The sequence below is a fragment of the Pantherophis guttatus genome, chromosome 4, assembly GCF_059756535.1.
Source record: "Pantherophis guttatus breed Tessera chromosome 4, ASM5975653v1, whole genome shotgun sequence".
Lineage (NCBI taxonomy): Eukaryota > Metazoa > Chordata > Lepidosauria > Squamata > Colubridae > Pantherophis > Pantherophis guttatus.
The window spans coordinates 29,795,570-29,811,992 of NC_142066.1; the positions used below are offsets into that span (position 1 = coordinate 29,795,570).

The following is a 16,423-nucleotide window of genomic DNA, read 5'->3' on the forward strand; positions in this document are numbered from 1 at the left end:
CCTGGTACATATGGACATTGTGGGCCCCATGAAGCCCTCTATAAAATACAAAAGGAGATATTTTCTGACAATAGTAGACTACTACAGCCGCTATGGCTTTGTGTATACCATTAATCATAAAGACGAGGTATTCCAAAAATTTAAAGAGTTTTATAAGAGAGTGGAAACACAACACAACACAAAGATAAGGCAAATAATGACAGATAGGGGGTCTGAGTTCTTATCGAGGGAATTCTCGAACTGGTCAAAGATGCACGGGATAATACACTACAAGACTTCTCCCTTTTCCGCGTTCCAAAATGGAGTCATAGAGAAGAGGAATGGAGTCCTACAAACAATGATGAGATGCGCCCTAGAGGATGCGGGGTTAGGACAGCCATTCTGGGCGGAAGCCCTCAACTACTCAAATTATACGCTGAACAGACTCTGGTCTAGCGTAATAGGGAAAACACCTTATGAGGTGATGTACGACCGAAAACCAAAGATTGCACACCTGCACATATTTGGGGTCAGGCGGATGTGCACATCCCCAGGCAACTGAGGCGAAAAGGAGACAAGGTCTCCAGGAGATTAAGGTTCATGGGGTATGAACCAGGCACAAAAGGCTATAGATTCATTGACAGGGACAACAGGTTCATCGTATCCAGAACAGCGGTGTTCCACGAGAATGCCAACTGGTCTAAGATACACCTCAACGAGACACTCATCAGACAGGAAGACACAAACAAATCAAGGGACGAAAGCAAACCCATCACATTAGAAGCAAATACACAAGACAGACAAAGACCAAGACACCATGAGGTAGCCACCAAGGGGTGGAAGGAAGACCACCCCATCATCAAGGTAGACACGGTCACAGAGAAGGAGGCCAAATACATGCACGACACCAACACAAGACCCATGAGACCTATCAGACCCAACAGAAACAAAATGCCCAAGAGGTTTAAAGATTATGTCATGTCCATTCACCCAAATAGAACAACACCCAACTCATACAAAGAAATCATTAGTCTGCCGCAGGTAGAGAGAGATAAGTGGGAGCAAGCTATGGAAAGGGAGATGGCTAGCCTGCGCGAACTGAACGTGTACACCCCCTCTAAGGTCCCAGCCGATAAGACACTCATAGGCACGAAGTGGGTTTTCAAAATCAAGGAACTCGAAGACAACAAGGCCCTCTACAAGGCTAGACTCATAGCTCAGGGGTTCGCCCAAAGGTATCCAGACGACTACACGGATACCTACTCACCCACAGTTAGGGCAGAAAGTGTCAAAAGCACCCTAGTAGTTGCATCTATCTTAGGCCTAGAAGTCTACCAATTTGACGTTCAAACCGCATACCTCCATGCGAAGTTAGACAAAGAAATATATGTCAGGGCACCCCCAGGGAAAGGCGCAAAAGAGGGAGTCACTTGGCTACTAAACAAAAGTTTGTACGGTTTAAGACAGTCCAGGAAAAGATGGTATGAATGCCTAGCCAAAACACTCAGGGACATGGGTTTTACCGCCACATCAGCAGACCTCTGCCTCTTCACCAAGAGGGAGGGCACATCGATCGAATATGCACTCGTTTACATAGACGACATCCTGTACATGGGGCAGCACAAGCAAAATTGCGATAAATTCTCCAGAGAACTGGGGAAACAATTCACACTCAAGACCCTAGGGAAAGTCAATAAGTATCTAGGAGTACAAATCGAGAAAACAGAGAACAGGTTCAAGGTTTCTCAAAAGGAGAAAATATTAGAACTTATACATAGATGCAACATGAGGGACGCTAAGCCATGCGAAACCCCCATGCAAACAGACTTCTTGAAACATATGCACGAAGAGGGGGAGTCATTTAAGGACAACACCTTATATAGATCTGTCATTGGATCCCTCCTGTATATTGCCAATTGGACAAGGCCCGATATCAGCTTAGCTGTTAATTTATTATCCAGACATGTCAGTGAACCCAAGGCATACCACTGGGAAGGGGTGAAGCGAGTAATCAGGTACCTGAAACATAGCATAGATGCGTACCTATGCCTGGAACCATCCAAATCCAAAGAACCGGCGCTGACCTGCTATGCAGACGCTGACTGGGCAGGTGATACCAAGAGCAGGAAAAGCACATCAGGTTACGTGTTCCTCATCAATAACTGCCCGGTACACTGGTATACTGGCAAACAGAACCTGGTTGCCACATCCACAGCAGAAGCAGAGTACATCTGCCTATCAAAGGCAGCTAACAATTTAGTGTGGTTCGATGACCTGCTCTCTGAAATATGGACCGAACTGGCTTATCCTATAACTATCCACGAGGACAATAAAGCAGCCATAGACATCTCCAATGCAGAAGCAGTGGGTCAGAGATCCAGACATATCGACATCAAGCATAAGCATGTCAGGCAGTTATCAAATGTAGGTTTTATTAGGGCCATACATTGTGAAACCTCTGAGCAAGTCGCGGACATTCTAACGAAACCATTACCAAACAAGCAACACACATATCTCACATCAAAACTAGGGGTGACCATGCCGGGCACAGAATCAACCCCGAATGTTAGGCATTTAGAGGGGGATTTGTTACGAGTAAATGCCTAACTGTGTATACACCATTGCATAGACTGACCCACTGATCCCTCCTCCCTCACTTAGCCCTTCCCATAACCCCTCCTTACCTTGACTCCACCTCCTCCATATATAAGGCTGTGCGCAGAAGTCCAGGACCAGTTCCAAATGAGTACCTGAATAGAAAGAAATGGAGTAAATAAATACATTGAACTCAAGGCCTATCGTGTCTGTGATTATTGGGCAAGATCCTTGGAAAACTTATTATCCCTTATGACCTCCTATAAAAGAAAATAGATTAAAATTAGATTTAAAAAAAAACCAAATATCACTGAAAACCAAATATCACATAGAGACATATTGTTTTATTTGGTTCTCAAACTCTAATGCACTCATTACTTCATCATCATCTTTTCATGTGCTGAATTCTGAAGGAGAGTAAGCTCTTGCAAGCATCATAAGTTTTGCTCATGATATAAAAAAGACCCCCAAAACATATTTGGATGAAATTGTCTTTTGAGACCTCTACCCCTTCATCATTTTTAATCTGTTGGCAACATAGATTAAATCATTGGCTCGAAAGATGAAGAAACTGGATCCCAGTTGACGTAGACTATAGATTACAAGGTTGGAGTCCAAGTCTCATTGAGTAGTGGTCTTCATGGAAAAGAAATGGGAGTTCAGAGGATGAATTCAGGAGTGTGCTCTCCAAGACCCAGAATTAAGGATTTGGAAAGCTCATAATGGCAATTGCAAACCTGAGCACCACCTTATTTTACAAGAAATCTCTTGGAACATTGACACAAAAATTTGACACACATACAGGGCAGCACAAGATGTAGTTCACTAACACCATGTTTTATATCATCCAAAATCAGCTCAAAAAGTTGTTGTGGTAGAACAGCAATAGCAGTTAGACTTATATACTGATCCATAATGCTTTACAGCACTCTCTGAGCAGTTTACAAATATCAGCACGTTGCCGCCAACAATCTGGATCCTCGTTTTGCTGACCTCAGAAGGATGGAAGGATGAGTCAATCTTGAGCTAATCAGGATCGAACTTCTGGCGGTGGGCAGAGTTAGCCTACAATACTGTATTCTAACCATTGTGCCACCATGGCTCCTAGAATATATTTAAAAGATATGTTCTTCTAAAAACTGTGATAAAGTTAATAAAAATTGGACCAGGGCTTATACTGATCTGCATATCTGGAGTTTTAGATATATCAAAGATATGTATGCTACAGAAAAATTTATAAGCAGAAAATCACTTCAACAGCTTATTAAAAATAAATCAGCCATGTGGATGACAAGCCTTTAAAAGCCCTGCACTGAACACTCACCAGAAAGCTGTGCCTTTAAATAACTCAAATATATAAATACATTTAACCCCAAATGTGTAGCGGAGCAATGAATCATGTGTGATTGAATGGCGAATAGAAAAATATGATAAAATCTATTACTGTACCTTTACAGTGCATAATTTTTTCATTGTGTCAATGATTTATGTCCTGGTGACTGGTGGCCCAGGAACAGGTTCCATATTTCTTATAAACTATTTTACACACACACACAGACACTCGCAGATACACAATACACACACACAATTCTGTAAGGTAGTGGTGAAATCTTCCCTGGTGTGCCACCAGTTTGCCACCCATGCATGCGTAGTGCGCACCAACGCAGGCTGTGTATGCATGCACAGTGTGCGCCAAATGCACACTGAATGTGCATTTGGCACATTGAATGCAAATGAATGTGCACGCGCAGTACGCTCCAAACGTGTGCTGCATGTGGAAAAAGGAGGTTTGGGAAGGTAAGTAGAGCAGCGAGGGGCAGGGAAACAGCTCTGCCGCACAATTTAGATTCACTAGAAAACACACTAGAAAGCAAATCTAGCTGATTGTTGGAAATACCAGTTCGGAGGTAACCGGTAACTTTTTTTTACTACCAGTTAGCCTGAACCAGTACTTTTTATCACTACCGGTTTGCCTGAACCGGTGCGAATCAGTAGCATTTCACCACTGCTGTAAGGATTCAGGATGTTTTGTAGGAAAATGAATGGATGTACCAGATCTAAAACCCAGCATTATTTTTTGGAGGGTCGTTCAACATTATTTCAAGTATTTCTCCAGAGTCTCAGTCTCCCCTACTTTTTCCTATCTACATGCGTTGTTCTTTATTTTTACTATGCAGTATAAGAGGGTTTTAGTTTAGGGAAGAAGGAAGAAAGAGAGGGAGAGAAGAAGTTGGAATGAGAATGTCATTAACAAATGGACTAAGTAAAAAAAAAAAAAAAAAAAACCTCTGAAAAAATCCTTCCCATTCCCACATTCTGAATAGGCCATAGAATAAGAGAGTTTTTCTGTTCTCTCCGTAACAACTTTTTGAGATAAAATAATTTGAAAGATAAAATTTTAATCAAATATGCTTAATTAAACTATCTGCTTGGATCAAACGTCTGAAAACTCATAGTACCATTCTTTGTGCTGGATATAATAATTCTCCTGCATTTTTTCTCTACCTGTTCTCATCTAAAAAAATTTGCTTAAGATTTTTTTTCAAGTTTTTTTCCCCCTAAATTTTTAAAATGAACTCACAATTGGGCTCTTGAAGAAATCCATGAGATTTTTGAAGAAGACTATGCAAATTATTCCAGCTAATGCCCCAAATTACAGATGTTGCTTTGATCTGGAAACTAAACTCAGCTTTCTTTATGAGTCAAGCTACAGCTGTAATATTCCCCGGTGTTCCCTGTGGGAACATCCCTCCATGTTCCCCAGTGACTTTCAGGATGAAAAGGGTCACCCTTGTTAAAGCCACATTCTATCATCGATTTTCGTTATAGATAAAGTTCATTGGCCCATTTTGAGCTACTCATGAGAACATCACTTGTCTCCTGGGGGTAACCAGCTGATTGGGCTTCATGAAAATTACAAGTCTGGTTAGGCTGGATCGGTGCACAGGTGAAATTAAAGATCAGAGTTGTTAAGGGCTATTTAGATCATTAAGTTCAAGCTTTTGCTCAGGGCTACATTCCAGATTAAAGGATCCCTAAATGATGGCTGTGCAGCCTTTACTTGAAGAGAAAGAGTCTAGAAAGTGTGCAGAGAAGAGCAACAAAGATGATTAGGAGACTGGAGGCTAAAACATAGAAAGAACAATTGCTGGAATTGGGTATGTCTAGTTTAATGAAAAGAATAGGGGGTAAAGTGATAGCAGTCTTCCAATATCTCAGGGCTTGCCACAAAGAAGAGGGAGTCAAGCTATTCTCCAAATCACCTGAAGGCAGGACAAGGAGCAATGGATGGAAACTAATCAAGGAGAGAAGCAGCCTAGAACTAAGGAGAAAATTCCTGACAGAACAATTAATCAGTGGAACAACTTGCCTCCAGAAGTTGTAAATTCTCCAACACTGGACATTTTAAAGAAGAGATTGGACTACCATTTGTCTGAAATGGTGTAGGGTTTCCTGCCTAAGCAGGGGGTTAGAGTAGAAGACTTCCAAGGTCCCTTCCAACTATTATTTTATTCTAAATTCTTAGTAACAACAAAGGGGAAGTGACTGTACTATGAAAATGCTTATCGTAATATTCAACTGAAAGTTGCAGTCCAAAGACATGTCTATTTTTCCAGTGCACTTTGGGACAATAGATGACAAGCTTTTGCCATTTTTATATGACTGCAGATATTTGCAGAGAGCTATTTTTCAATTATATAATTTTTCGGGCTTATTTTTGCATAAAATAAAAAATAGATAAAACTAATTTGAGCTTGCAGATTATAACTGAAGTGGATGCTTCCTTATCTACTATCCTACCCTAATACCAAGTCTATTTGAGCTCTGTCAATCTGTAGGAAAATCTCCTATGGTCAAATACCAGCTGATGTTGAAAGGCAGTCATATTCTTGAGTCATAAAGAAAGAAAAACAAAACAAAAAACTCAGGATTAAAAAGAAGGCACAAAACAATTCCATAGGTAACCATTAGATGTACTCAATGGTATTATGATCATGTTGCATCAGCTATTAGAAATTTTATATGCTGTCTTTAAGCATAAAAAGTCACCAGAGGCAGTTTCTTAAAAAAACATAAAGGAACAACCTGGTGCAATAAAATCCATCGTAAAGCAGGCAGTGCAACAAACCAAGTTAGAAGAATGCTGATCCCTGAAAGCAAAGATGAATGAAGCCACATTAGATAAAGCATTAAAAAAAAGTAGGTATTAACTAGACAGGAACTAAATTCTGGATTCTCACAAGCCACATCTGAGATTTTACTGGACTGCATGCTCTATTGGTATTTCAGACTATGCACTTCTTTTTTTAAGGTTTAGCAATCAGTGTTTCTCCAGCCATTATGGATTATTCAAAAAACCATTGACACAAACCATGGTTTAGTGATATGTGAGTATTGCTACTATTAAGCTACTGTTAGGTTTTGCTCCGAAAGGCCTATTCTGATGGTAGTATCCGAGGGGAGTCTCTTTGTTTCCAATAGGAGTTTCTTTGATTAATATTACTAGTAGATTAAGATGTTTTTGAAATAACTAAAGCAAGCTCTCCATAAGGAATGTAGCGTCTGATAAGAACTGGTTCAAATTTGCCAAGGATTTTCTTTTATTAATTTGAACTTTAGTTATTTGCAAACGTTATGAGAACCATACCTCCTGAATATGAAGATGAGCATTAACACAATGCAAATATGAATATAGAATATTATAGGGTACTATATGGAATGTTAACATGCTACACACTAAAGTTACTGAGCATGTGTGCTACATCAGCATATATAAAATAAGGAATTCTGGGAGTTGAAATAGACAAGTCATAAAGGAGCCAGGGTTCCCCACCTTTGGTCTAAGGAAACATCAAGTCCCAAAAATGGCATCTTCAGGGAGAGAAAGTCAACACTGGCAAGATGACTGATGGAGCACCATGATGCAAGCTGTGCTGTTTTTGGACACACATGCAACCAGGGCCGGATTTTCCTATAGGCTAACTAGGCTTCAGCCTAGGGCCTCAAGATCAAGAGGGGCCTACACAGTGGTGGGATTCTGGGGGTTCTAGGGGGTTCAGCCGAACCCTTTGTTAAATTGTTGGCTCACCCGCCCCTCGCCTCCCACCCACGCGGCGCCAGCCTACCGTACCCAGGGGTAGGCAATTGTGGCTCTTTTACAATCTGTGGACTTCAACTTCCAGAATTCCTGAGACAGCTTGGCTGTCTCAGGAATTCTGGGAGTTGAAGGCCACAGGTTGTAAAAGAGCCACAATTGCCCACCCCTTCCCTAGCCTGAGTTCCGCTGCCTGGGATCCACATGGGCTCCGGATGCAAGACAGCAGGATGGAGAAAGCAGCTTTCATGCCTTCACTCACCCTCACTCTCTGCTCTGTTGGATCGCCGGCCGTTCGCTTACCCCGCCCACTCCCCATCTATTGCTGCCTCCGATGGCTAGAGGAAAAAAAAACTTCAAATTCTTGTCGCGGGGCTTCAAAGGGCCGCCCTAGAGCCAGTGGTGCAGCCGAACCCTTTGTTAAATTGCTGGCTTGCCCCGCCCCTCCGCACCACTATTTATTGCCAATAAATAGTGGTGGGCGAGGGGCGGGGGAGCCAGCAATTTAACAAAGGGTTCGGTGTTTTTTTTGTAATTTTATTGGCCCATGGAGGTTCAGCATAGGCTAATTGGCCTCCCGGCTCTCAGCTGATTTGTCTCAGCTGTTTTGCTCAGGGCTCTTCTGCTTCCTTGCAAAGAGTGCTGATTTTTTTTCCCCCTAGCTATGCTGAGAAACGAAAGTGAAACTGCTTTGCTGTTGCTGCAAGGTTGGAAAATTAGGCAGGCAGAATTCTTTTCTTTTTCCTCACCAAAAAAGGTAGGTGCAAACAATGGGAAATTTAGGGAAAAAGAGGAGAGTTCAGGATTTTAAAACACAAAAGAAAAAAAGCTCTATTTAACTAGGGAATTGTAATAATTGAGATACTATTAATTGTATATTTCTGAAAGCAGAAATGATTAAGTTGTGGTTTGGAGGAATATATGGGGGAAATTATTTGGTTTATTATTATTGGTAAATATAATTAATGGATTTGTAAGAAATTGGATTGCATGGAATTAATTGGAATATTCATGTTCATATTGATTAATATACAAAAAACATAGTTATATAACTAATTGATTTATATTAAAATGTTGAATTTATATTAAACAACTAATATTACATAATTAACCAATGTGAGGATGGATATAAAAATAGATGACAATGGGAAGGGGTATAATATAGAATAGAAGGGAAAAATTGAATTTGATTAAGATTAGAGATGAGGATGAAGGGTAATATTGGTTTTTTACAAAAATAGATGAGGAATAAATATGGCAAAAAGGAAATATAGAAATTGTAAATTTAATTGAAATGACTAAACACTGTTTAAATTTGTGAACCGGCCAAATACTCTGTTCAAAGAAAATACATTGTATGTTTGTATGTGTGTTTCTAATTATTGTTATTTATTCATATTTGTTCTCTTTTATTCTTTAAAGTTTACAATTCATTCTTTATCTTAATATCTTTATATTTGTTTGGGGTTGGCTTTCTTCCCTTTCATCTTTTTTATTGTACAGCAATCTTTCTCCTCAAACCTACCACCTCTCTCTTTTCTTTCCTTCTTACTTTCTCTTCCTTCCCCTCTTCTTCTCCTCCCTACTTCCTCTTCCTTTCTCCTTCTCCTCCTCTCTTCCTCCCTCTCTTACCCTCCCTCCTACTCTAATTTCCCTTCCCTTCCTTCATCCCTCTCTATTGCTGTATCCTTTTATGCATATGGACTACTCAGAGGGCTGAAAAAGTTATTTCTGACTGGTCCTCGCACTTTTGACCAGTCCTCGAACTTACGACTGTCCTCACATTTTATGTTTTTGCCCTATCTTGTCACCATGGTGAAGAGAAGCAGTTGTGAAATGAGTGACATGGTTGTTAAGAAAGCTGCACGGGCATAAGTGTGAGGACCGGTCAAAGTGCGAGGCCCAGTCAAAAATGACTTTTTTCAGCCGTCTGAAAAAAGTCTATGCACATAGCCACGCCCACCCGGTCACATGACGAGCTACCCACGCCTACACAGTCACGTGACCAGCTAGCCACGCCCATCCAGTCACATGATTGCCAAGCCACACCCCCAACTAAGCCACGTCCACAGAACCTGTTGTTAAAAAAATTGAATCCCACCACTGGTGAAAGGGCCTCATAAGTGGAATAGCCTAGGGCCTCTTTTCATCTAAATCCGGCCCTGCATGCAACATTGGTCCATGCACAAAAGGAGCCCAAAGGTGCTTTTTCCAAGACTTGTAGGCTTGCCAGGTGTCCACTATTTGAGCGGGCAGTCTGCTTTTTTCACATTATGTTCACTATTTTTTTTTTCACAAAATAGTGGACATTTTTTTTATTCAAAAGCTTTATGATGAAATGGTACGTAATCTAAAACTGTACAGTCTAAGAGAATAAGGATAGGAGAATCGTGTTTTGTCTTTTTTTTCATAAGTTAGAATGAGACAAAGATCGAATATCCATTGAACTCGATTCTCCGAAAAAATTAATGATGAGATTAAAATAAAAATATATTATAAAATTATGTACAGTTCACATTTTTAAAATGTATTGTAGCTTGTGTCGACTGACCTAAAATGGCGTCGAGTGATGAGAGTGACAGTGGCGAGATTTCAAATTCTTTAAACAAAAGAGAGGAGTGTGCAAATACACCAAAATTTATGTTCATCTGCAGGGCGATTCATCCCTTGATAAGTGAACGTACTTTTTCAAGAAAGAGCCAGCTCCGAGTTTACTGAAACTATTCCAGTATTGTGCATCAATGCACAATATCAAATGCAAATGTTGAACGAATTTTCAGCGTCATGGGAAATTTGTGGACTGACAAACGTAACCGACTGCTTGTACCATCAGTTTCAAGTGAACTTTGTATATTTTTTAATATTTCTCAACGTTGTACTGAAATTAAAGAATTATTCTTTAAACACAAAGAATTGATCAAAGCTGCGCAGTCAAATAAAAAATACACATGACAGCAAAGTAAAATGTAATTTAATATTTTACATATTATTATAATATATTTGATGTTTTGAATTTTAAGTAAAGTTTTGAAGTGATTATTTTAATACGTGTTAAAATGTTTGTAAGAAAATATATAATTTAATTGTAATTTTTTTAAAAAATTTTTACTACTTAACCCCCCTCTCCCCCCCCCCGCTTGTCCGCTATTTTTTGGAAGCAGACCTGGCAACCCAACTGCACCGGCTGGAGGGATTGGGGTGGGAGGCACTGTGTTGCGGTGGTTCTCCTCCTATCTCTCCGACCGGTCACAGTCTGTGTTGGCAGGGGGGCAGAGGTTGACCTCGAGGCGCCTTGTTTGTGGGGTGCCACAAGGGTTGGTCCTCTCACCACTCCTGTTCAACATTTATGTGAAGCCGCTGGGTGAGATCATCCGTGGATTTGGGGTGCGATGCCATCTGTACATTGATGACACTCAGCTGTACATCTTCACCCCAAACCACCCCAACAATGCCCTTGAAGTGATGTCCCAGTGTCTGGATGGGGAGGAACAGGCTTCGACTCAACCCTTCCAAGACCGAGTGGCTGTGGATGCCGGCATCCCAATATAGCCAGCTGTGGCTAGGGGGACCTTTGCACAGGTTCGCCTGGTGCACCAATTGCAACCCTACTTGGATCGGGAGGCTCTCCTCATGGTCACTCATGCCCTTGTCACCTCATGGTTAGATTATTGCAACACGCTCTACATGGGGCTACCCTTGAAAAGTGTTCGGAGACTACAGTTGGTCAGAACGCAGCCGCGCGAGCTGTTGTGGGTGCACCTAGATACACCCACATTACACCAATTCTCCGTGAGCTGCACTGGCTCCCTATTGGTCTCCGGTCACAATTCAAGGTGTTGGTTATTACCTTTAAAGCCCTTCATGGCTCAGAGCCAGGTTATCTTCGAGACCGCCTTCTGCTGCATAGCTCCCAGCGACCGGTAAGATCCCACAGAGTTGGTTTCCTCCGGGTCCCGTCAGCTAAACAATGCTGGTTGGCAGGCCCGCAGGGGAGGGCCTTCTCTGTGGCTGCCCCAGCTCTCTGGAACCAGTTACCTCCTGAGGTCCAGACCATCCCCACCCTATTGGCCTTCAGAAAAGCGGTGAAGACCTGGCTTTTCCAGCAGGCCTGGGGCTGTTGATCTCACTCCTGCGATCTGGCGAGATCCGGCCATGAATGGCGTGAATGAGTTTTTAATGTTTTTAATTTTTAAATGTTTTTTATAATGATTTTTAGGAATGTATTGTGAGCCGCCCTGAGTCTTCAGAGAGGGGCAGCATATAAATTGAATTAATTAAATTAAAATAAAGTAAATTGTAATTATGGTTTGGGCAGCAATGGAGAAAGATCAGCCGGGATCCCAATCCACTCAGGTAAGAAGGCTGCAGAGGGCTTGAAGACCTTGAGAAATGGAGAGTCTGGGAGGGTATAATTGGCTAAATAAACAGCCTCCCCACCTGCTAGGTAGGCAGCCCAGATACCAAAAGTCCCAATGGTCATGATTGTGTGGTTGCAATGACTAAGGAGAGCAAAATCCCTTCCTGGAGAGCCTTCCTTCCCATCCCCAGCATAGTAAACATCCCCCATGGAGGCATTAATGTTCTTCTTGCACCACTCCATCCCATTGCTGGTGACCACAAAGATGGGATTGAGGTATTTCTTTCTGAAGTAGTTCATGGCTTTCTCCAAGTAACCTTTGTCAGCCACCACACCTTTCCAGGCTTTGGGCATTACCCTCACATAATCCCCTCTCCGGACATGCACCCCAACATATGTCACATTCTGACGTTCTCCCCGCATGATTTGCAGGTAGTGGTTGACATCTTCCTTGATGTGGTCATGGAAAGTGAACTCTTTTAGTATTTCCTGGCGGATGTGGTGATAAAAGGTGTAAGAACAAGGGTAGCCTGTCAATTGGACATATTTCCCTTGGATGTGACGATAGTCCTCTGACATCCAATCATGCAAATAAACATTCTTCCATTGGATCTTCCTAAACACCTCAGCAGGGATTACAGGCAAAGTGATCTTGAAGACTGGTGATAAAGCCGAATGCATTTCTGGATGGATGTAGGCTTGATATCCATTTAGCTTGGCTAAGGCATAAAGGGTAGCATATTGTCCCATCCGGTTCCCGAGACGCCCAATACAGTTCACTGTCCATATTCCAACATTAATAGCCCCAGAGGACAAACTAGAATTAGGGGCAATGTGCTTGAGTGAAATTTGTTCTATCAAGGAAGAATTATATGTGTTTTTGGTGGATGTGCCATAGTAAAAGATCTTCTCAGATAAATGAAAAATTATGGACAAAGAAAGGAACCCCAAAATGTAGAAGAAATATAAGAGGGAAGATTGAACGGAGGTACCTCTTTCTTGATGTTTAATTTTTACAAAGGAGAGAATCCTAAAGAGAAAGTAAATTGAATTTAATACTCAGGTGCCACAGCACACTGACACTCTTGATAGTTCAAGTTTATGTTTATATATTCAAAAGTAAGACCTGCTAATGTTGATGGGGTTTACTCCTAATAAATATCTATTTGTTCAAACATGATATTTTCTTAAAACTTAAAGAGAAATGGACTTGCATAACTAAACTATATTATGTTTAAAACAGTTTTAACCTTGTTAGCTTTTCATCCTGGTTTATGGAATAAAGCTCATGCAGATTGTTAGGATCTATATCACAGATGGGCAACATTTCCAGTTTCAAGAACTGACAACTGGCTCATCTGAACAACAACCTTGCTGTTGATGGTGTCCATAGGTAGCGGTGGGGCTAATATTTTTCAGCCCACTTGGGTCATTTTGTAGGTATTTAAGGGTGGAGATGGGAAAGAGAATATTCTGGATAAATACAAAGTATTTCTCGTATTTACAAATCCTTCAACCTCCCTTCTTTCAATAGTTATAAAGTTCTTGCTAAATTTTTCAGTAGAAGATGGTCAAATTTCACCAGCATGTTTTGAGAACTGGTTTGGTTTGGATGAATTGATTTTTTTTAAGGTGAAAAAGGGATCGATTTGCCTTTGTCTTCCCTTTCATTCTTACTTTTTGAAAGGGAAATGTTTTTTGCCACTTGCTATTGAATTTGGTATATGTATTCTTGCAATCTGAGGGGTTTGCATAAGGTGTCAGCCATGGGTTGTCCACCTCTGCCATAAACCATAGTGGACACTGGAAGTTTTTAAGAAGAGATTGGACAACCGTTTGTCTGAAATGATATAGGTTGCCTTCCAACCCTGTTATTCTGATAAATTATTATGGCTAATTTTTCACAACCCCTTTGCCCAATACATGATGGTTTAGCACAGGGGTGTCAAACTCAAGGCCCACGGGCTAGATCTCGCCCATGGGGTGCTTAGATCTGGCCTGTAGGGCTGCCCTGGAAACAGCAAAGGACCAGCCTGTGGTGTCTCTGCCAGTGAAAACGGAGCTTCGGAGGGCCACAGGCGGCCCTCCCAAGCTCCGTTTTCGCTGGCAGAGAGTTGCAGGAAGCCATTGCACTGAAGATAGAGCTTGGGAACCCGTTTTCACTGGCAGAGCATTCGGGTCATCACAGGTGCCCCCAACATGAGTGACATTGAGCTGGCCACACCCACCCTGGCTACACCCACCCCAGTTCCCCGAGATCAAACACAATCCTCAATGAAATCGAGTTTGACACCCCTGGTTTAGCACAAGCTGTGAACTCAACATTAACTAATATCCACTTAGAGAACTGAACGCTCATGATGCTGTCCATAAACAGGTCTACAACTGGTTTGTGTTTGGCTGGGAATAGCCCTTGATCCTTATTAATAAATAGTAAGTAAAATTATGTGGCTTGGCCCAGATGCTAAATTGCGTCACACTGACTTCTATGACAGAAAATGTGGACACCAACGCCCTTTAAAATATTGGGTTTGTAAAATCTACAAAAGGAGTCTGATAACTAACACATTGATTACAAGGCATAAGCTTTTAAAGCAATTTGTTAGTGTCCTTCTGATTTTGTGATTCAAAGGCTCTTACCTTAATGCTCTACTTGAAATCACCTGGCTGGCTGCTAAGATTGCTGGACTATACCATTATATTCAAATAGTAATTGGGGTGGGTGGGTGTTGGAGCTGCTCTTATTTTGGAAGAGAGTAAAAAAACAACAACACCTTGTAATCTTTCACCCAATGAGAAGTCAGGCTCATTTTTTGGAAAATGCCATGGGCAACATTCCTCATTTGACTTCTTGTTCCAACTCTCCTGGCCTTCTCTATTGCTATTGCCATTATCTTGTCTTTATCTTTCACCAAAATGGCTTCAAGCAAAAGCTTGGCTTTCTTCTCCTCTTCCTTAATACCACAGATGTTGCTTGTCTCTGGCCAGGTGACACTATGGCAGCTTGTCTGCCCAAGTGCTGAACTGGGGGAATTGCATCTTATGGCTTCCACTCCAGTGGAAAAAGAAGTTTGGTTCTGAAGGAGAGGAGAAAGTCAATGAAGGCGGGGAAATAGCTCAGTGTTTTAAATGCCTTGGTCCTTCTTTTCGGAATCTAATGATGAATCCTTAGCTTCCCATGAGCTCTTAATCAGCAAATCTGAACCATCCCAATCTTTGTATTCCTTTCCTTTCCCCTTTTTGAAATTTCAAAATATCTACTATATTTACTCTAATGTCCACCATCTGTCCATCATAGCACATGTACACCAACACACACAGGCACACACACACAAGCCCCATATCCATAATCCTTACCTTTTTCCCCAGCATTTTCCTACCATTGTCTCTTCTATTCACGACCATCAGTTTCAACTTTCTCAAGATATATTTATTGTAAACTTCATGGGTCTGAGTGAATACTCAAATCCTCTATTCTTTGTCACTTTTGATGAAATTTGCTGCAGCTCACAAAACTTTATATCTTTTAATGAAATTGTTGGTCATAATTCTCTTCTAATTTAGGCTATCATAAACCAACATTGCTCTCTCTGTATAATACAATGTCCATTCTTCCAGTGTCGCGTTCGGCTAATCAAATTTTGCCTCCACTCTCCCCACAGTTTGTTCCTCATTGCAATTAAAAAAAACAAACAACACAAATCTTTTTCATTGGCTCATGGTAAAAGATTAACTTGGGAGCATTAAATTCTACTCAATCATTTAAAAGGACCTAGCTATTTGAGTATAACCTATAAATATTCAAAAAATTTTATTTTCTTCCCATGGATCTTGCTGTAACTTGATACAGAGCAAATAAGAACGCCTTCTGTTCTACTAACTCCTAAATCTAATAATTTTTTCCTTCGTCACAGGTCAAATTGAAAATATATGGATCTGTTCTGCCCCACCTCCGGATTTCTGAGGATATTGACACACACCAACGGTCCTTACCAAATGTATTAAGTAACAAGAATAAACAAGACCAGCAAAGGTTGGCAACCAGCCCAGGAAACAAGATATGATAAACCAAAATACTCTGATAATAATACAAGTTGTTTCCAGCAAGAACTGGAATGCGACTTTTTTCTTTTCTTCTTTTTTTATTAAATTTATATACCGCCCTACTCCCGAAGGACTCAGGGAAGTGAACAGGCACAAAAATAAAATACAAAAATACAAAAATTTAAAAGCAAAAATAAAACCAGATTAAACAATTTAGCCCGAGACAAATTTAAAGCATCCCAATAATTTAAAAACAGATTTAAAATTTTCAATTTAAAAGAAAAGGGGGAAAAAGGTTAGGCCAGGCCAGCTTGCTGGAATAGGAAGGTTTTAGGAGTGCGGCAGAAAGTGTG

General features: G+C 41.0%; 1 protein-coding gene across 1 annotated transcript; it reads right to left on the reverse strand.

Annotated features, from left to right (window-relative positions):
- Positions 1 to 10,822: 10,822 nt before the first annotated feature.
- FUT2 (fucosyltransferase 2 (H blood group)) lies at positions 10,823 to 15,409 on the reverse strand. Its single transcript, XM_034423192.3, has 2 exons — positions 15,384 to 15,409; positions 10,823 to 13,056 (listed from the first exon to the last, which is right to left on the reverse strand). Exons 1-2 carry the CDS (start codon positions 15,407 to 15,409, stop codon positions 11,970 to 11,972), a joined length of 1,113 nt encoding a protein of 370 aa, XP_034279083.2. The 3' UTR covers positions 10,823 to 11,969.
- Positions 15,410 to 16,423: the final 1,014 nt, after the last annotated feature.

What these genes read in the sequence shown, in the direction of transcription:
- FUT2 (XM_034423192.3), bottom strand. Translation starts at nt 15,409, where the DNA reads ATGGTAGGAAAATGCTGGGGAAAAAG. An exon ending in GGAAAATGCTGGGGAAAAAG is followed by an intron (nt 13,057 to 15,383) that starts GTAAGGATTATG and finishes CTTTCTCTTTAG; the next exon opens with GATTCTCTCCTTTGTAAAAA.